The sequence below is a fragment of the Erithacus rubecula genome (genome assembly GCF_903797595.1).
Source record: "Erithacus rubecula genome assembly, chromosome: 18".
NCBI lineage: Eukaryota > Metazoa > Chordata > Aves > Passeriformes > Muscicapidae > Erithacus > Erithacus rubecula.
In genome coordinates, this window is record NC_136670.1 from 529,398 (window position 1) to 550,558 (window position 21,161).

General features: G+C 48.0%; 1 protein-coding gene across 1 annotated transcript in view; it reads right to left on the reverse strand.

Annotated features, from left to right (window-relative positions):
• Window positions 1-3,823: 3,823 nt before the first annotated feature.
• LOC306809612 (fer-1-like protein 4) overlaps window positions 3,824-21,161 on the reverse strand; it is a 37,958-nt gene continuing 20,620 nt past the window's right edge. The window contains exons 26-45 of the mRNA XM_079321281.1: window positions 20,497-20,670; window positions 20,133-20,249; window positions 19,680-19,841; window positions 19,195-19,354; window positions 18,317-18,420; window positions 17,721-17,852; window positions 17,067-17,115; window positions 15,780-15,886; window positions 15,306-15,437; window positions 14,506-14,616; window positions 13,938-14,065; window positions 13,305-13,475; window positions 12,380-12,534; window positions 10,367-10,542; window positions 9,253-9,338; window positions 8,211-8,309; window positions 7,703-7,944; window positions 5,544-5,821; window positions 4,709-4,809; window positions 3,824-4,171 (exon numbers count right to left, since the gene is read on the reverse strand). Coding sequence (XP_079177407.1) covers window positions 3,991-4,171; window positions 4,709-4,809; window positions 5,544-5,821; window positions 7,703-7,944; window positions 8,211-8,309; window positions 9,253-9,338; window positions 10,367-10,542; window positions 12,380-12,534; window positions 13,305-13,475; window positions 13,938-14,065; window positions 14,506-14,616; window positions 15,306-15,437; window positions 15,780-15,886; window positions 17,067-17,115; window positions 17,721-17,852; window positions 18,317-18,420; window positions 19,195-19,354; window positions 19,680-19,841; window positions 20,133-20,249; window positions 20,497-20,670 — 2,865 coding nt within the window. The 3' untranslated portion in view covers window positions 3,824-3,990. The remainder of the gene's footprint in view (window positions 4,172-4,708; window positions 4,810-5,543; window positions 5,822-7,702; window positions 7,945-8,210; window positions 8,310-9,252; window positions 9,339-10,366; window positions 10,543-12,379; window positions 12,535-13,304; window positions 13,476-13,937; window positions 14,066-14,505; window positions 14,617-15,305; window positions 15,438-15,779; window positions 15,887-17,066; window positions 17,116-17,720; window positions 17,853-18,316; window positions 18,421-19,194; window positions 19,355-19,679; window positions 19,842-20,132; window positions 20,250-20,496; window positions 20,671-21,161) is intronic.

A 21,161-nucleotide genomic window follows, 5' to 3' on the forward strand; every position in this document is an offset into this window, starting at 1 on the left:
GGTCTCAGAAACATTGCCACAGGACCAGCAGCAGGCATGGGGCCAGCACCCATGTACTTGGTTACCTCTGGAACAGCATTCCATGTGCCACCTGTAGTGATACAACACAAAGAACAGTGGCAGGCACAGGATGCCTTCTCACCTACCCTCTCTGCCCAGCTTCCTGGGACACCCCTTAAATGCTCACCCACTGTGAAGGAAATGAAATTGCCCAGTATTTATTTCCTTTTCTAACTGTTCTATGACATTATTTCTGTGTTCTGCTGTTGCCACTGTCACCAGTTACTTCAGGCCAGACAGGGCTGGCTGGCAGCATGTGCTGTACAAGAAACTGCTCCCTGCCTGCAACATTTTTAGGGTCTGCAAACTGACCTGTGAGCAAGCAGCAAAGCATCATCACCTGGCCATGGGTCAAACACCAGCTTCCTCATCCAGAGTGGTGTGCACATTCACCTACCAAAGTGCACAATGCTAGCAGTGAACTCTCCTCCCCATGTATGAAGAGAAGGCCCCACAGCCTCTCTGCCCTGGCTGAGCCCATGTAGGCGCCATGCAGCTCCCACCCTAGTGGTCCTGGAGTTCTGCAGCAAGAACAATTGACTAACAAAAAGAAAGGCAACAGGTAAGGGGAAAAAAAAAAAATTAAAAATTAAAAAAAAAAAAAAAGGCAGTAAATAACTGCTAGATGCCAAACTGTTAAAACTCATGAACCTCACAGGAACAGAGATTTGAAATGCTGGAAATTTGCATTTCCAAAATGGTGTCCACCAGAGGCGGCCATACGGCCGAAACACAAAGGGAAGATGGCGTCACACCCTTCCCTTATCAAATGGCAACTTCCATCCGACTGCATGTCCCTAGTAGCAAAGAGATAGTATGGCAGCAGCCCCTCCTGGGAAGGCAAGAGCTACGGAGAGCTTTAGAGGCGGATCAAACTCGCCAGCTCCTGCGGCGATGTGCTGCTTCCCCCTGCTGTTCACTGCTCTGCTGCTACTGCGCTCTGCTCTGCGGCCGAGGGGAGCAAAGGCCCTAAACAGCACTGGCATGGGGTGCCCCGACCCCGGGAACTCGCTCATTGTTTCTGCTGCTGGCAGAATTCCCCAAGTTCGCTTCAAAACAGTTTCTAGTTGTGAAATGCAGTCTTTACAAGCGGCTACAGTTGCAAACCCCAGTTGCCACGGAACAGAGAGATTACTCCTCTAGTTCTGTGTCCTGGAATGGGGCTGCTCACAGCGCGTCACAGGCAGGCTGTGGAAAGGAAACCGCTAACTGCAGTGTCTGCACGACAAGGGAAGAAAAAAAACTCCAAGAAAACAGAAAATAAAAGAGGAAACCTCTGTGTCTTGGTTTGAAAAGACTGCTAGGGAAAACAGGGTCTTCTTTTGAAATGCAGACTGTAAACTTCCTTCTTCCGAATCAGTGTAATTTTGAAATCAAGGGGTTCTCAGGCAGAGATATGGGGATGGGAATAACAGCTCTTTACTAGTGTGTGCACAAGGCAAACAAACCAGCAGCAGCGATGGCATTTCCAGCGGCCAGAGCAGGAGCCCGGTGCCGGCGCTGCCGGCCGCGGCTCTTTGCCCTCGGTGCAGTTCCCGGCACGGCCGGCAGGGAGCGCTGGCGGCTCCCGCGGGGCGGGGCGGGGCGCTGATCCCCGCGCGGCTGCAGGGGGCGCTGTGGCGCGGCTCGGGCAGCGCGCGGCGATGGCGGCGGGGCCCGGGCGGGAAGGGATGGAGGAGAGAGGCTTTGCTCAGCAACCGGGCAGGGTCGGGCCCGCGGCTCCAGCAGGGCGCTCGCCAACAGCAAACTGAAATGGCAGCGTGTCCTGGCAGGGCCGGGGTGCGGGATCCAGCAGCAGAGGCAGCTCCTGGTGTTGGGATGGCGGCGGTAGCAGCGACAGCAGCGACCTTGCTCCTCCAAAGCCAAGAGCGAGCGAGAGCAGCTGTCCCCCTGCTCTTCTTTACCTGCTTGTAATCTCGCACTGTCCCCCTCCCTCCGAGAGAAACTCCCAAAATCCAGAGGGGTTCCCCCTCTCCCGTCTCTAGTACCCAGTCATCAGTGCTTCTTAGCATGTCAATAGGGAAAATTTCACATGCAACAAGTGAAAGAAAACCCAACCCCCAACACCCTGCTTAAGCAAAGACCAAATGGCCACTGAAACAAATACCACAAGGGAAGAAGCTTCCTGAGAGCATCAATTTTAAGACTGCCAGCAATAGAACCCCAGTCCCCAAGTGTTCTATCTGCAAGGTCCTAAAGAGACAGTAAGAATTTTTGAGTACAGAAAGAAATGTAATACAGTAACATTTTGAATTACAACATGACAGCTATTTTTACTGTCAGGTTGATATAGACTAAAGATTTACCTAAGCTACTGGATCATCCCCTATCCCAGGTTGGCTTGACCTTGCCACAACCCAGAGAACTGTCCAGCTGATGGAACATGCCCAGGGTCTCACTGGCAAAACAGACATGACATGCTGAGCAATGGTCCCTTGGTATCTGCAACCCACCTTGGTGCTGCTCACCAGGGCACAAGCAGAGGGGGTTGTCAGAGGCCTCTGGTGTACTAGGCAGAGCCGGAGGGACTTGTTACTTAACTAGCTTGGGTTTTTTGTTAGCTTAAACAATGTTTCTTTTCCCCTCTTTGCCTGTCCTGGAGAGACTGCAGCAGGAATCCTTTGGCAGCTTTTGGGTGTTTTTTCCTGAACTGTTTGGCATCATTTTGGTCTGAGACCAGACAATCCGCAGGAGACCACCAGCCAGGACCTGTGGGAACCATGGAAACCACTCTGTTGGCCCCAGGCCTCGGGAAAAGCTGAAGCAACAAGAGGAAGGACACCAAAACTCACCGGCTTCATCTGCTTTGAGAAGACCAATGCCAGAGTTTCAACAGGTGGTGTGGTGTGAAATGTGGTTGGGCACGGCCTGAAGAGCCAAGAGGGCTCTCTGGAGGTGTGCACTGGCTATGCTGGAGTGCACTGAGCTTGTTTGAATGGACCAGTGGCTGCTGGGGTGTACTGGGCACTGCTGGGGATGACCAGGCAGTATTTATGAAGGCAACATCCCACCCAATAGGCCCTGTAGAAAAACTGTGAGCGATGCAGCACTGTCACAGTCCAGGGCTTTCCTGTAGCCCCAAGAAGGCACCTGAGCCCTTTTTGCAGCCTTTTCACCCCCATCTTGCAGCCCGAAGGTCTCCTAGAGGAAGAGAGGCCTCCCTCTTTGCCATCCTGAGGTCCCCGCCCCATGGCTGAAACCTAGACTCACTGGGGGAACATCATGTCTGCCCCACAGTGACTTCTGACTTCATGTCCAGCCAGAGTCCTCACTGCTTCACCTCTACCTGCCTGGCTCTGCCCAGACAGTTTTTTCCCCAAAAGATACTCTATTCATGTTCCACTCAAAAGGCCATGAGGCAGGCACCCTTGCTATAAAACTGCAGTCAGTTAAATTCTTTGCAAAAGCTGCTGCCCCACTGAGCATCATCTGCACCTCTCAGAAGGAATCGATCCTCTCAAAGGCCTGGTTGAAACACCTCCACTGGCATCAGATCGTGGCAGAGGGTGCCTGTGCAGATGACAAGAACCCTGGTGCACCAGAAACCATGCTGACAAGAAGTCTTATTAAGTTCACATCAGCCCAACACCAAATACAGATGGACACTCATGACCCCATGTTGTCCCAGTGTCGTCCTTGTTGCTGTACTGCTCAGGAGGAAGGGCAAAGGGGCAGCAGTGAGGACTGCTGAACAAGGATCAGCCTGTACCACACAAAGAAACAGGTTGTCTTCCAGCTCCAGAAAGCAGATAAAAACCACAGGTATCAGAGAGAGTAGCCAAGGAGCTTTTATTCATGAGGTAAACACAGCTCACTTCTGCAGGTGTCTGTCTCTCTAGGCTGTCTCTGCACCCGCAGGGTTTCATTAAACTTTCTGATCCTATCTCCACAATCACCCCTGTCTTTGAGTAGTCTGCTGCTGGAGAGCATTTATCCATTGATGATCTTCTCGCTGATGTATCCAGGCATGGTGTAGACCAAAAGAACCAGGAAGATTGTCAGAGCAGTGACAATAATCAGCATAATTATGTATCTCTTGTACCGCTTCCATATAAAAAACACAAAGGTCTTAATGGGATTCACAAACCAGTTGAAAGATGTTTTGGGCCGACTAGAACAGGAAGAGAAGAAAAGATAAGCACAGGCTCTATCCACAGAGCACCACGTTGGCCCTTCTGCTTTGATGTGCTGCTATCCTCATGAATCACCAGCTCTTTCTGCCGCTTCCAGGCAGGATCAGTCTAGGAGCTACAATTAACTCACTGCCTGTGGAAATGCCAGAAACAACAGGACGGGACTGTTGGAACAGTTCCCCAGTGTCCCCAGAGTAAAGCTGTCCTTCACCCTCATACACAAGGGATCCCTTCACACAGACAGACCTGACCATTGTACAAGCAATGTTATGGCACAGCTACCTTGACCAGCTTCCTGACATCAACCCTGGGCCAGCTGCTGCAGCCTCAGGTCCTGTGGACCCACTTGAGCTCTGGGAAGCCCTGGCAATCCTGGTTCTGCAGACCTCACTGCACAGGGCCTCAGTGTTTGCTCTTGGCTTCTTAACATGCCAATACTCCTGGTTTCCATACAAACAGCTGCTGAGAATGCAGCACTGTCTGTGCATCCTGAAGGGGATAATACAGATACTCACTTGGGCTTTTCCAGGGGTTCAGGCCCTTTTCGGCCCAAGCCAACAGGACTTTTGTCGGCCTCCTCCACAGTCAGCAGCTGGAACTCTGCTTCCACCTTACCCTGGAGGGACAATATGTCTGAGCCACAGTTGAATATGTTGCTTCACAGACCAACCTGTGACCACACGTCCTGCCATAGAGTATTTTTCTCCCAGTTCCACTTACAGATGGCTCAGAGCTTTTTTCTCCATTGACTACAGTCTTACTTCACAGTCAGTGGAAACTGTGACCTGGAAAGAAACTGTTTTGCAGACAAGGAATTGTATTGTAATGAACTGCCCAACTACCTGATTTGTCTGCACCCTCCCACAGTGGCACTGAGCAAAATTCACTCTTGGGGACACACAGTGATCAAGTAGTAGGGGTATGAGGAGCAAGTCTGTCCCTGGTCAGTTGTCACCTGCTTGTCTTGGGCAAGCAGAGACCCAGGCTTCTGCTGCTGTCCTGACTGGCTGATGGGGAGATACATGCCTCTTGCTTTGGAGTAGGAGTGAGCAAGGGGAACATGGTCTGGGGTGTTTCAGTGGAACACTAAATTCCTAAAGACAGCTCCCCTCATGGAACACTGCTCTATGGGAAGCTCAGAGGAACACATGAAGTCAGACACCCCTGCATGCCATGGCAGTTGGTTCTACAGGGTAGACAAAGTGTGGGATTGGCATTTGTTGGAAAAAGCCCTCAGGATCCTGCAAAAGCTGGGTCACTGCCTTTGCCTTGATATGGCAGCCTGTTTTACAGGCACACATCCTACAGAGGCAAAACACTGTGCTCACCAGTGCCAGACCCCAACCTTACCGTCAGGAGGTACTTGTTCCCACTGGGGTCTGTGAGTTCCATGTCCTCTGGTTTGACTGAGCTGCTCCACTTCTTTTTCTTTTTCTTCTTGTACTCTCTTTCCTCTCTCTTGTCATCTTCTTGATCTCTGAGTTTGATGAAGGGCCACCAGCCCCTCATGCGCTTGTTTCGGAAGAGGGAGAATCGAGGTGCTGCGTTCTCCTTGGCCATTTTGATGGTGCAATGCTCAGAGCTCTTGGCTGCCCGCACCATGTCATGGAGCTTCAGCTCGATGGAGCCTGCAGGCACAGAGGAGACCACATGATAAAACCCTGAGGTCAGCCCCACATGACATTTGGTTGTTTCTTCCACACTCCCAATCGTCATGAGCAGGTGCCAGCTGCTGTAATGATCTAGCAGAACCTTTCAGGAGAACCTGAAATTCTGCATAAGAAAGGACGACCTCAGAAGTTAGAGACCAAGAGGCAGAAGTCCCAGGTCTCATCTTGTTTTTGATATGGGCTGTTTACTGAGTTCATATGGTCAGTTATTTTCACCCCTTCATCATGTCCCACCCTGCTCTCCTCACATGTTCAAGCTCATCTTCCTCTCTCTAATTCCTGGAAATGTCAATTAAAATTATAAAATCATAATTCTTTAAAATTATAAATTCTTCAAAGGTTTCAGGTTTGTCTTAGACCTGCAACAGCATCAGTTCATCTCTCTGTTTGGCCTTGTGCCTCTGTTCTGCTTGGAATGAGCTCCTGTCCCATTTTGCAACAAAACAATCTTACCACATCCTGGTCTGTACTGGCAAAAGCAGACAAGGGATATGAGTGTTCTCTGCTCAGTTCCTATTAAGACTGCATCTGGATACAGTGCCCAGTTTTGGACCTCCAATACAAGAAAGGTGTCAACTCAACAGTGTTTAGTGGCTGAGATAGTCAAGCCTGTAGTGGGTGCCAGAGAAAGAGGGATGAGAAACGAATTTATGTTCAGCCCAGAAAAGAGAGGTCAAGAGGGAGATCTTACTGCATCCCTCACAGCCTAAACGAACTGACAGAGCAGATGGAGCTAGATTCTTCTCAGAAATGGATAATGAAAGCACATAAGGCAACAGATACAAAATGCTGCAAGTAAAAAAACCTGAGAATTGTGAGAAAGGTGCAGCCAGGAAAGGGTCATAGAGAAGGCTGCTGGGAATCCATCCTTGGAGATAATCAAAATCCACACAGAAAATCTCTTGAGCAACCTGACCTACAGTGCATCCAGCCCTGCTTGGGGGAGGAGATTGCAATAAACCCTGCAGAAGCTCCTTACTATCTAGAAGTTCCTGAGTTTAATCATTGGAATTGCTAATGCTTTCTTCAGTGCCTCAGTTCTTTGTGGCTGAACCGCTGGAAGTACCTCATGCACTAAAGCTGCTGAAATACACTATGAAAAGTTTAGTATAAAAGGAATTTAAACATGCCCAGGAGATAGTAGGGGAAAGGGACTGCTTTTTAATAGTGAGGTTAACATTTGAAGAAGGGAGAAATAATTGAACAGAGTGCTATAAGCTTGGGGATGATAGCAGAAGTGGGAGAGAATCAGCAGTACTTGTGCTAGCATAATGTGTAGGGAATCACCACCAGCTTTGTTTTGGCACCAGGCCTTGCTGTATGCCCAGCTCAGCAGGTCTGATTACAAAGAAGTACCAGAGCATCCAGGGAGCTCTGAGCCCCCAGAAATGGGACACTGCAACTCAAGTGCCAATAGTCTCACAAAGGCTGTCAATAGTCTCACAGGTTGTACCTGTGTCCAAAACATAAGGTCCTGGGGAAAATGCTCTTAGGCCCAGACTTTGAGATCTGCATATCTAAGAGCATAGAAAACAAGCAAGTTTATTGGAAAGGTTGTGAGGAAGCAGAACCTGGAAGTCCTGTGGTGTGACAGGCCCTGAAAAAATACACCAAGGCCCTGGGACAAGCATGCAAGCACTGCATGTCTGTGTAGGGGAGGTGCCTATCTCCACGCTCTGTCTATAGCTCAGGTGTGAAAAACCAGCCCAGGTGACTGCTGAATGAAGAGATCTGATGGCCCCAGTGTCCCTTCTCAGAGAGCTGAACCCCAGGGAAATGTTGTAGCACTCTAGTAAGGTAAGGGACAGGTCACCTCACTTCCAGCAGGTAACACCATACCTAGAAAGTCATTTGCTGAAATCCTGTCATAATCCCAGACCTGGAGGACCAGAACAGCCGGTTCCCGAAATTCTGATTCCTCCATGGAAAAGACTGAGTCCTTCTTCTTGTAGGTGATCTCCTTCTCAGTCGGTAGATAATTGAAGCGGAAGATGAACCTCCAGTTGAAATTGCCTTCCCCAGTCAAAGAGTTAAAATGTACATCTGTCTCCTGCTTGTCATGGTCAAGACCTTTTATCCAGCTGCAGAAGAAACTCAGTTACCCTCTACCCTTGTCAGCAGCCTAAAAGGCAGAGCAAAAGGATGGAAGCACTGAACTGCATGAGGTAGCAAGAAAGGGTCAAACCAGAGCAACACCTGGACAATATCTCTGGGATTACAGCAGCCCACGGAGAGGAAGTGGGCATCTCACACCAAGGCAAGGAGGAGCAGAGGTTCAGAGGAGGCAAGGGAGTGTGTGGGGCAGGGCAGGGAGCAGGGCAGCCAGGCTCTGGTCTTCCCACCAGACCTTTTCACATAGATGTCACTGGAAGGCTCTCCTGTTACTGGGTTGACATCATCAAGGATCACATCGTCTGTGTTCCAGATAATCACACGGAGCTCATAGCTGTGGGAAGGACACAGAGGTGAGACACATGTCCTTGTTCCTGATGCCTGGGAGGGCAGATCAAACCCACAGCACAATGCCAGAGCAGCAGGACTTGAACCTTCCCAGCAGTGTGGCTCCCCCTGCTCCTCCCACCAAGCACAGCCCAGCAGTCTCAATCCCAGCCACAAACCCTTTCTAGACACTACAACCCTGCAAGACAAACACCCACAGTCAATACAGGTAGCTTTTGCGAATCAAATCCCTGGTGCATGGGAAATCCTCCCAGCTGTACTAAGCCATAGGAGCACAGAAAACCTTAGGCAGGAAGGGATCTCTGCAGTATCTAGTCCAAATTCTTGCTCTAGCTTCATAGTAGGCCAATTGATCAGGGCCTTGTCAGCATCAGTTTTTAATATCACCAAGGATGGATGTCCCTACACATCTGAGTCAATCTGTCCCTGGAATCAGGGTAGCTTCACTCTCACTGGGAAAATGTTTTCCCTATATTCAGTTGGAGTTTCCCTTGCTGCAATTTGTGTTCATTATCTCTTGTCCTTTCAGGTGCACATCTAAGAGTAATCTGGACCCTCCATCTCAAAAGTACCAGTAGATTCTTGAAAACAGCAGATTTCATCCTTCACCTGCACTTCTCTGGACTCCCAAAGACATCTGTCTACTAGCCAGAATAGAGTTTGATAAGTAGCTCAGGCCAGGGTTTCTATTACCTTTATGTCCAGCTCTAGAGACAATTAACCTGCCCTTTCCCAAACCTTTGTGCAGCTGAAGCTCTGATGGCCCAGGATAATACACTCAAGAGAACATCATGTGGTCAGAGCTGGAGCAAAGAGGGCTACATGCCACACCAGCACTGACCCTTAGCACATCCCACCAGGCACAGCAAGGGACACTGATCCTCCCCTGCACCCCAGGAGCCCCAGGCCTGGCGCCCCACAGGTTCTACCTGACAGGCAGTCGTGGCTTGATGTTGATGGGTGGTGGTGCAGGGACATCATTTGGAAACATGTCAATCCACATGTGCAAGGAGCCCTGATGAGAGAAGACAGCAAAGACACTTCAAACAACAGACCACTCTCCAAGGAGCAAGGGCTTGTTCCTGCAAGGAAAATTCTCATCAGAAAGCCCCTGCTTGGCTCTCTCCATTCCCAGCACTTGAGAGATTGGATTTTACACAGGGAAAAAAAATAGGACTGTGAAAGACTGCTTATTTCTGCTGCCAAGAAAAACCATTTCACCTACACTGAATCCATTTCAAACAGAGGCAAACATATCCATTTCACATACAGTGAATCAATTTCAAACAGAGGCAAACATATCCCTCTGTCATAATGAGGAGCATACGGTGATGCAATGCTTAAGCAAAACCAACAAAACTAAGAAGTGATGGGTCTCACTCTGCTCTCCCCCCAAACATGCCAAACAAAGCCATGATGACTGCAGAACTCTGCTTTGTTCAAACCTCCAGCACCCAAGGGAACAGATTTTAGTGCAGGACATTAAAATGGTGAGTTGAGGTGACTGCATTGCACAAAACTAAGGATGGATCCTCTAGCCAGGTTTCTGGATTCTCTAAGGTTTCTTCTCTAGCCAGGGCGAAGACAAGGATGCAGAACAAGGTTCTTGCAAAACAGCAGTGATGAGGGACAATGCAGAGGAGGCAGGTGTAGGCCAGAATATCATCACCCACAGGGGTGCATGGTGGCAGGGCTCAAAAGCAGAGCAGGTCTAGTGCCACACATCCTCATCAGAGCAGGGCTAAATGGTCTGCAGAGACAGGAAGGATTCTGGATCACCAACACTATGAACACAGCATCAATGAGCAGAAGTTCCTTGAGGAAAGAAGCATCATGAGAGGTCAGAGGATAGATGTGAGCAAAGGACAACCATGGCCTCACTTCACAGATGGGCCAGCCATCCACAGACACAACTCCAGTCACCCACCCAGAGAGGGGACAATACATAAGATTCACAGGAGACCAGAGGCGGGGATGCTGGAAATCAGCTGTCCAGAAGGTCCTTCCCTGAAACAAGAGGTTTGGCACAGAAACACATCTCACCTGCACTAGCCCGGGGCTCTCTGGGTTGTACAAAGAGCGTGTTTCCACATGCTCTGGGACCAGCTTGTACCCATATCCTGGCATCTCTTCCCAGTGCTGCAGGACATACAGAGCCTTATGTTCATCATCCACCAGGTTCTCATCTGCCACTTCTCTCCTGTTCCTCACAGAGGCCTCTGCAGCAGAACACAGCCAGGGAGAAGATGAAGGCTTCTGGCCAGCAAGAGTCATGTCAGGACATCAGTCATTAGCACAAGTAACAGGAGAGGATGGACTTGGCAAACAAGCACCTCTCCAGAAAAATGAATGGGGAGAAGCAGGAGGGCAAAGATGAAGGGAGTGAGTTCAATACGTTGCAGTGATGAAAGAGGCAGGAAGGAAACAAGCCAAGAGAAATGCAATGGAAGGGGCAAAAATAATTTATTCTGGTCCTGGGAAAAAAGATCCAAGAGACACTGAGGAGGACATGACCCTCTGGGGCACGTTAAGTCCCTACATCTGTGAATTACTTTTCACCAGAGAAGTACTACTGGGAAGCATTACCTGCCACCCTAAAGACATGCAGCTGTGCTCTCTGTTAATGAACACAATTAGTAATTGGCTCCTTTGGCACAGTGAAGCCAAATGGCAGTTCAAAACCAAATCTTGCTGGTGGCAGAAAAGACAGAGTCAACAGGTGAGGGCATAATGACCCACCCACTCCTGGGTTTATGGAGTGCATCTGCCCCTTGGATATCAGTCTGAGACCTAAACCATTCCAAGCAGTGCTCAAGCACAGCAGAGGTTCACAGGGCACCAGCTGCAGCTGTCTGGGAAACACCATGAGAGCACCTTGTTTCTCCCTTCCCAGCTAACCAGTGACCTGAACAAAAGGGGGAAAGGGCTTTTGGAGGCTCCTTGCCCTCTCCTGAGTAGCATTTCTTTTCTCTTCTTTGCATAAGTCATAGAAACCACCAGAAAACTTAAGAACAGCTGCACTGAAACAAGGAGAAAGTAAAGTCTGCCATATGTGTATCCTCACTCTCAGCAGGTAAGGCCAGGGATTATCCTTCCTACAGGCTACATAGCATTGTCTTGCAGTACTCAGCCATCTGCAAGTGGACCACATCTGCTCTGACTTTCCTTGAGGTTGAATTCAATTGCAAAGGTGTTGGCTGCAGCAGAGCCTGGCCTTTGGTGAGGGAAGTTCTCCATCACTGCTGGTGGAAGCTGTGAAAGGTTGGTGTATTCTTGGACATCTGTGGCCCTGGCTCAGGGTTTGTAATGCCAGTTAGAAGGAAAGAAAACAGCAAATGAGAAGTAGAAGCTGCCCACAAGGTGGAGATCAACAGTAGACAGGAGCAGTGTGGAATCATCCAAGGCACCTGAAGCCACTGGAAGCACAGAGCATTCCTGGACAAAGTCAGCTAAAAAAAGGAAAGAAGACTGAAAGAACACTCCCTTCCCCTTCCCCCTCCCCCCAAAATAAACCCCAAACAAAACAAAACAACACCCACAAACAAAAAAAACCCAAAAATATTAAAGAAAACCAAAAACCCATCACCACAAAAAAACCCCACAACATACCAAAGGGAAAAAAAAAAGGCAAAAACTTCAAAATACCCATAACCTCGAACAGGACTTAATTATCTTGCTGACAGTGATCATAAGCAGAAGGTACAGCTTTTTGACAGTACCAGCCACCAAAATATGCCAGCATACAACAAACCTCCATGACCAACACTGCCATGCATTGTGGGGGTTTACTTTGTTCCACCCATTGCCTGGGAAGCAACTTGGTATCTAAAGGGCTGGATCCCATCTTCTCCCAGTGCAACAGTGTCCACTGAAATGAGGGCACTGAACCAAGGATGCACCTGTCAGTGACCCAAAAATCCAGGCCAGGCAGGGCACAGAGTGGGGAAGGCAGCCTGGACACCTCGGGGAAGAGAGGCTTGTGAGCTCCCAGACCAGCACGTGCATTGCTGAGCACAGGCAGCTGTTCAAGGGACCAGTTCAACAAGCCCTCTGTACCTTCAGGAAAAGCCTCTGGAGGGACCTTGAATATTTTATTGTCCACTTTGATCTCCTCCCATCTGTACTCTGCAGCAGGGATTGAGTTTTTCTTGCATAAACTGTCCAAGATCTGTGTGGGTTTAAAAGCATCTCGCCACATGTTGTAGCCATTTCTGCATGAAAAGAAAATATCAAGAACTTTTTCAGTTTAATTTTCTTTTCGAGGTTGTTGAACAACCTTCCTTCCCAAAGCACAGGCTATGTCACTAGAAGCCTGCTTAAATTTTCACTGGGAAAACACTGGGCTTAAAAAGATTACAAAAAATCTTAATGAATGAAAAGCTGAACAAACTCTGACTTGACAGAGAACAAGCTGGATTTTCACCCCACAGAACTATTACTTTCTGAGAGTAGAAATAATGCTAGCAGCAGGAGCAATTCTAGATGCAATTTCTAAGTGAGAAAGAGGCTTTAACTGTGCTGGCTACTCAACTCCATTCCAATATCTAATTTTCCAAGAATAGAGTATGAGAAACTTGCAGAAAAGTGGCCAAAGACACTGGAGAATCCATATGGAAGAAGGCCAAAGGAAATCAGATGTCCTGAGTGCTGCTGCTTACAAAATGCTGCCAGAGAAACTGCTGTACTTTCTGAAAGAGGTCAGAGTCAAGGAAGCACTTTTCTCACACAACACCAATGTGTAAGCAATAAAGAATTTTTTTTTGCTATATCATGCAAGGTATATTGGTTTGCAGTATTTTATTTCCATTATCACAGGAAGCTGGTAGGTGTCTAAAGAGACAGTTATCCATGTGACTTGTAGTGAATCTGTGGAGCACCTGCAAATGTACATTCTGTCTTGCAGAACAGGAGGAGCTCTGTTACCCACACGTGGCAGGTGAGAAGAATGTCTATGGCCTTAATGTGTCACCCTGGTACCTACAAGTCATACTGTGCAGCCACTCCACAGTTGGCCCTGTGCTTGCTGTAGAATCGATTCTCCAAGTCAATCTTGGTCTCCCCAATCAGATCATCAGATCCAACTAAATCATGGTCAAATACTGCCACAGTGAGTTCTGATTCCATAGGAAAGGAGACTGTCAGCTCCACAACTCTGGACAGAATCAAACAGGGAAAGTACAATTAGCAAAGAAAATGGAAATGAAACACATGCTCTGCTTTGATAATCATACACATTCAAGAACTGTATTTGACAGATTAAAGACATCTGATAAACTTTGGTTCTCTCTAAATTCAGTACGTGCAATTTTCAGTATGCATGTTCAAACAAAGGAATTATTTTGTATGGCTCAGATAGAGGGCCTGGAGTTAGGGAAAAAGCTCTCCAATGCTTGGATTCCAATTTTAAATTAAGTGCTTGGGTGTGCTTGCCTCCTAACCCAAAGCATGATAACTCCTGAGTTAGCTGGAGGCAAGAGACATGTCCAGGAGCCTTGTGTTAAAGCACAAAGTTCTCCATCAGAAAGCAAGAAAGACCTTACATGGTGAGCCACATTGCAAGCCCCAGATTTGCACTGTTCTTATTAAACCTGCTAGATGAAAGCTTCTTGCATACTCTCCAAACACAGGATTGAGCTGCTTTGGGATGTATCGTTCCTTTGTGTCCTTCTGCTGCTGCCCCACAGTCACCACCACATAGGGGTCTGCTTTGCCATTGGGGTCTGCTGGAGACAGATTTGTAGCCTAGAATATACAAAAGGTACTACTATACATGGCTGTGGAGAGCAACCTGCTCAAGAACACTGCACAGGCCTGACACCACCCAAGCCTGCTTGGTCAGGTCCCTCCAGCAACTACCCCAGCAGTGAAACAGCCACTTGTTCCCAACAGAAATCCTCACTCTACACGGCAGTCATGCCTTCAGCTGTGGACCCACTTGTTCATGATCTCAAAGCAGATGTGAGGAGTCAAGAAATGCCCATCCTCAAGCTACAAAGCATGGAAGACTCTCCATGGAAAGAATGTAGATGTTGCTCACTGGCAGAGGCTTCAAGCCAGCATCAGATTTTTCACAAGTGCCACTGCTCTTTAATGAGCCACTTTTAATGAGCAGAGAATGGCAGAAGGTCCACAGGGAGGGGAGCAACTGCCAAACATTACTGCCACCTCCACCAGAGACTTACCTTAACAATGTAAACTCTTACAAGAACTTTGATGGGTCTGTTCCTTGGAATGCCCCGGGAAACCTTGGGTTCTGTAGCAGCTTCTTCAGCAGGGTAGACATAGAAGGAGCCCTGCAGAAAACACTTTTTAAGGAACAGCTGGATATAAATGGGAATATCTCAGAAAGGACTGGAGTCTCCAGCTTCACTTGCCAAAATCAGAGTAATTTCCCCATGCAGACCACAGACACTCTGTGCCCATGGGGACAGTCCTTCCCAAAGGTCCAATCATGCCCACATGGCCCTGTCAATCCCTGCTTGCAATTTGGGCTGCAGACTGTCATACCACTGCCAATGTCAGATCTAGGCACTTTAGACTGCCAAAGACAGAGGACATCAAAGGTGGTCTAGGGACAACTACAGTTTCTGTAGGTGGTATTACAGAGTCTTCAAGAGCTCCTGGATGGGAGGATGATGCTTCTTTTAAATAAGTTCTGCTAATTTTAAAACCAGTGAGCTTACTTATATAATATTTATATGCGTACCGACTATACCCAGAGGCCACAACCAGAATGAGTCCTTTATGCTTCATGCTTTCTCATTGTAGCAGCTAAAAAATCTGAATTGGATGGGTTTATAAGCTAACAATAGTAGAACCACAGTACAATTGCTTCAACAGGCAGTAACAGTACCATGGCCATGTTGCAGCCCAATCTGCACACTCATGCACTCTGCAAGGTTTTACTAGTGTTGACTCTAAATACAGGTCATAAGGATCTTCTTCCACAAGCAGCACAAACATCATCCAAATGAAGCAGTACCTTGTACTTCCCCACATAATGTTCATCCTCATTTCCATCTTCATCATCATTTGCTTTGCCACGATGAAGGGGGAAAATACACAACCAGTCTTCAAAATTACCAAACTCATTTTCCAGCTCAGAGTTGTAGATCTGAAATAAGTAGAAAGTAATTTTGGACCTTTTCCTGCCATCTTAAAGGCAAGGAGAATCAGAATGACCATCCTTTCTCTGTTTTAACCATTTTACCTAGTCCTACCTTACTCTTGTATTATTCAGTGCAGGGTGTTAATTGCTTTCCTGCATGTCCCTGGGGCCAGCCTTGGATGTGAATGCACATCTCAGCTTGGCTCTAAGGTCTTACTAGCTGCATCAAAGTACAGCAATGATGGGGGCACAGCACACACTGCAGGTTCTCCTCCCAGCATAACTGTAGGACAGTGAGGAAGACATGGACAAAGGGCCAGGGCTGAAAGAGGTCACCCCAATTATCACCTGAAGGGTGGCAATGAGCTTCCTCTTGGGTTTAGCAGGTTCAGCTTCAATCACTGCCTCATCTTCTCCTTCCATGTCAATACAAGATGCATTTAAATTCCCTCCATCTAGAAATGACAGTAAGAGATTAGGAAACACTCTGATTTTGCCCATCAGATTTTTCAAGTGCCTCTATGTGAAATTACCCCAGCCTCAACTTGTGCTTTCACCCAGGGCTTTAGCCTGTGTCATGGCTATTGCTGTTTGTGACAGGTGTCCTTCTGGCATCTGAGGTTTCCCAGCATGGTATGACTGAATGGGTGGGAGGACGAAAAAATGGCACAGACCTACCTGCCTGTTTGCCTGCATGGCTGCTATTCAAGACAGGAACTGGGCAGAAACCAAATGAAGGACAGTGGTTGGGCCAGCTCATAGGTGCTGTCAGGGAAGGCACAGAGGAGAGACCACCCTCCTCTTTGGATGAGTGCTTATTTGCTGGCGTGCTGGTTTGAGTGGGTAAAGCATCACTGCTGCTTTTGGGACAGCCAGCTGAGCCTGGAGAGACCATGTGTAGACCTTTCCCAGGGGCACCACCAAAACCAAGGACAGAGTGGGTGTGTCCTTGTCCCATGTGCCAAAGTTCCAGATTACACGGGCGCTAATGGCATGCTGATACTCTCACAGCTTCTCCTTAAATTGTATTTACATCATTATTACACTTGGCACTTCCCCAGGTCAGAGCTATATGAGTCACTGCTTACACCTCTGCAAATCTGAACCTAGAGCTGTAAGGTTCTCAGATCATAAAAAGATTGTTATTACTGTCTGTTGCCTCTGTTCCCCTCAGTTACCCAATTCATTTGTAACCCAGGTGAGTATCCCATGAGCACAGATTGATGCCTAGCTCCTGGACAGTTTTTCCTGTCCACCATCCTCTCTCCATCCTACCACTTCTTCCCAGTCTCACCCAGACAATCCCATGATCCCTGCAGATGATTTTTTTTCTGCATTCTGTCCACACAGGAAAGCACTTGCTTTAACACTTTTTTTCATAAGACTCCACAATTTTCCAGGACTTCTCTGACTATTCTCCAAATTCTTTTTCAGGAAAGTTTGGTGTTTTCAACTTGAAATAGCCTGTTAGTTTTCAATTTGAAATAGCCCCTCTCCGCTCACTTTTATGTTGTTGCTGAATGTTGCAAGGTTGTTGTCTGCACAGATGCCATTCCCACAAGCCCAGTACCCTTGGGGATGGTATAAAATCTTGGTTCTCCCCACTAAGGAGTGGGATATTGGTAGAGAACTCACCTGCATCATTCAGGTCATCATTTTCAGCATCTTCCTCATCACTGCATGCCTGAAACACAGATAAATATTCACCTCGGATCCCTGACAGAAAAGGCTTTTCCTTCCAGGTATACAGAACACTTACATTTTCCTGCCAGCAGAGTAATACATAGCATGGAATCATTCAGCAATAACATCATTGCAGGATAGTATCCAATGAGTGTCTTAATGACTTTTTCTTCTCCCCATATCCTCCTGCTAGCTTCTTTTGTTTGGAATTTAAGTTGACAGTGGAAGGAAGGATATTTGGAGCAGATCTGCTCCCATAACACATACTAGGACATAAGCAGGATAGAGTAAGCAGTATCAAAGTCCCTGTTCAAACCAGCAATATCACATTTTTAGGAGTTCCTCAACAGAGGCTGCCTCATTCTTGCACCCCTTGAGCACCAAGCCTCAGGGATGTTTCAATACCCACCTCCTGCTGAAATCAGCCCAACTGGTAGATGCTTGATACCTGTCTATCATAAGTATGCTTGATGCACTAAAGTCTACATCTTCCTGCAGATCCATGCCACAGGAGAGCTCCTGTGACACTCAGTATAGTTAAACACATCTTCCTCAGACCAGTGCAGCCTATTTTCCCTTCTGCTGGCAGTTGTCACAAAATATTACCTGGTTATATAGCTCTTTCAGGGATGCATAGTACTTGGACCACCAATCCAGTTCTTCCAGTTCTGGTTTTTCCTCTTCATATGCTTCTTCCTTCTTTACAAGCTTACTGATAGGATTTTTCTTCAAAGGAGCCTTAAGAGAACAGAGAAAAGGGTTCAGAGGGAAGAAATGACCACCCAGGACACCCATGCACCCTCCTCCAGTGTCCCAGGAGCCTCTGGCAAAGGCTCAGCATTCAGGCAGAGCACAGGAGATGTGAAGTTGCCTGTGGCCCCAGGTTTCTTCTCTGTTATGAAAGAAGCCATTCTCAAGGCACAAGGCAGGTCTCCTCAGTGCCCCTGTGCCAGAGCCCCAGCACATGGCACAGCCCATGTGCAGGCAGGAGAGAGGACTGTTTCAGTCTCCTCAGTGCCCCTGTGCCAGAGCCCCAGCACATGGCACAGCCCATGTGCAGGCAGGAGAGAGGACTGTTTCAGTCCAGAGAAAAACCTGGTGGATGAAACCTAACAATGAACTTCTTGACTTTTTGGATTTTTTTAATCTACAGTTTGGCTTTACAAACAAAAAAAAATTGTTGGGCCCAACACACCACTTACCTTCACAAAACTAAGGGAGTGAGTGCTGGAAACTGGGTCACTAGCTGCCAGTCCAATGTTTACCACAGTCTGAGATGGAAGACGGTGAGATGAAACATTGCAAGCTGAGATGAAAATAAAAAGCTTCATGTTTCCATGCATTTATTTCAATTCACTACTTCTTACCTTTGGCCACAGGAAAATCTTCCCTGTTAAACACTGTAGTCTGATTGATTTTAAAGTTTTTCATAGTAGACTCTGCAAAAAATCTGCTGGAAATTCAGCTACAGTACTGAGATGGACCACCATCATCAACAGCTTGTTGTTGACTCCCAGGAGTTCAGAATTATGAGATATATACCTTCCCTACCCAGAAATAACTACAGATGGATCAATCTTTGTCTTCTTCTTCATGCTTCCAGATCAGGAGTGCTGGCTGTTGCTATCATAGAGCTCTTTAGCTAAACCATTACCCAATAAACAGGCTGTGACCTGACAATGTGAGAGAACTGAAAACTTTTCAATCCTTGGTCCTAGTGAACCAGCTCCCTAAAGATGAAGGTCTCATTGAGCAAATTCTTCCCCATGAGGGTAGGGAGGCCCTGGCACAGGTAGCCCAGAGAAGCTGTGACTGCCCCATCCCTGGAAATGTTCAAGGTCAGGCTGGATAGGGGTTAGATCGACCTGGTCTAGTGGAAGGTGTCCCTACTCACAGCAGAAAGTGGAACAAGATGATCTTTAAGCTCCCTTCCAACCCAAACCATTCTGTGATTCTATGACCTTGTGATTCCAAGGAGAAGATTTTGCTATCTGGCTAAGAGGGAGTGGAAGAGCCAGGGATCTTTGCCATTGGCAAAACCTGCCTGTTGTCTCCATGAGAACCTCTCAGAGCAGCTCACCTTTGGGCACATCCTCTGGTTCCTCTTCCAGCTCTCTGGGAGAGAATTTCATCACATCAGACACCACATGGCTACCCACCAGCACAGTGCGCCCAAATGCACGCTTTTCCACCACAAAGATGCTGAGGGGAGGGTGTAGGTACACCTGCTCTGGGAGCTCCTGCAAAAGAATTATGCATGGGGTTCACAGGGGTAAGGGTGACCAACTTGTGTTGAGCTATCAGACTACAGCAGGACAATGACATAAGAAGAAGCCTGCCGGCACCTTCCAGCTATGCCCAAAAAATCAAAGCCTTGAAGTGACAGGCCATGGCTAAGATGGCTCTTGGTGGGCAATTTCACAAAGATTTTGCTCTGCAGCTGAACCATGTGGTCATGGGAGAGAAAAATCCTGGAAGCAGCTCCCCTCCTTCTATCCTGCCCCATGCAGTGAGGCAGTGCACCATGGTGTACCCTGGCATGGCAGAATCCACCTTCCCACTCACCACATCCATGTATTTGACCAGCTCAATGAAGTTGGGGTTCTCCTTGTAGGACACAATCACCTCTGACTCCACCTTCTTGCCAGCACATTCAATGATCACCTGGGGTTCATCCACCTCAAACAAGTTCACTCTCTTCAGGTCCCTCAGGCCCCAGAACAGGATCTGAAGCACAACATGATGCTGTCTGAGACATGGCAGGCATGCTACTACTCATGCTGCCACCCCCCACCCACAGGACACAGTCCCCAGAAGAGGCACAGGCCTGCTCTGCCCAGCAGCTCTTCCTATTGAACCACTCCAATGGTTTCCCCCTCACGTCAAGCATCTCCATTCCTGCCATTTGCTCAGGCCTCACAGGGACATTTGAGCTCCAAACTGGACTCCCTCACCAAGCCCTGCCCCCTGCCCAGGGGCAGCTTGAGGGGAAAGCCAGAGCAGCAGAAGGCAGCACACCTCTATACGAAACTCCTTCAGCACTGGGCGGATGCCCTCAGGGATGATGAACCGTCCAGCACGGGGGTCTTCCAGGTAGCCAGGCTCCTTGGGCTCCACATCCTCAGGCACTGATGGCTGAACAGGTGGAACCAGGATACAGCAGGTGATGAAAGTCACTTCTATTCCATGCCAAGCCATGCCCCCTTCTCTCCCTCATTCTAGTTCTTGCTCACAGGCTGTCCCCACAGCCTCCTCTCACTGGAAAGCCAGATATGGCCTCTAACTTGGAATCCTCTGGTGGGCCCCATGCAAACAGCTCCTCACCCACACAGCTCTCCTCAGAGAGCTGGCAACCATGTGCAGCTTCCTACAAGCCTGTTACCTCCAAATAACCACTGTAATCAAGCTCAATCAGCTCAAAAGTGGCAATGAGCTCTCCCGCTGCTTTGGTGCCTCTGTAGAAATCAAAAAACTGCAAGGCAGGTTTCCTGTATGGCTCATCAACCAGCTTCACCTGTGGGACAGCAAAGGCCTGCCCAAGGAACTCAGGGGAGCCCTGCAGGAAAGAGCAGAATGAATCAAATCATCACTGTGGTATCTCACCACCTCAAAGAACACCACTAATTCCAGCCAATCTGGGACACTACAAGACTACACTTCCACCCATGTCATCCTCTGCTTTGATTTTCTCTGCTCCATCCAGAGCTAGAACACATAAAGGCATGTCTGCACCAGTTTCACTTAACTCAGCAAACAAACTGGCACCATGCACCAGAGGACATCAAAGCTAGATCAGGTTTTTCAGTCTCTTCCAGACAGGGTTTGAGTATCTCCAAGGATAGATACATTACAAGCTCTCTGAGCTACTGGCCCAGCATGATCTGCCTCTGTGTAAAAATTGTTCCTTATATTAAGATGGATTTTCTTCTTTGCCAGTTTGTGCCTACTGCTTGCCATTTGGCACCTTGGTACCTTCCATGACAAGTCTGAAGTGAGCTTTTCTATCCTTTTCCACCAGGTAGTTGCAGACAGCAAAAAGACAGTGGC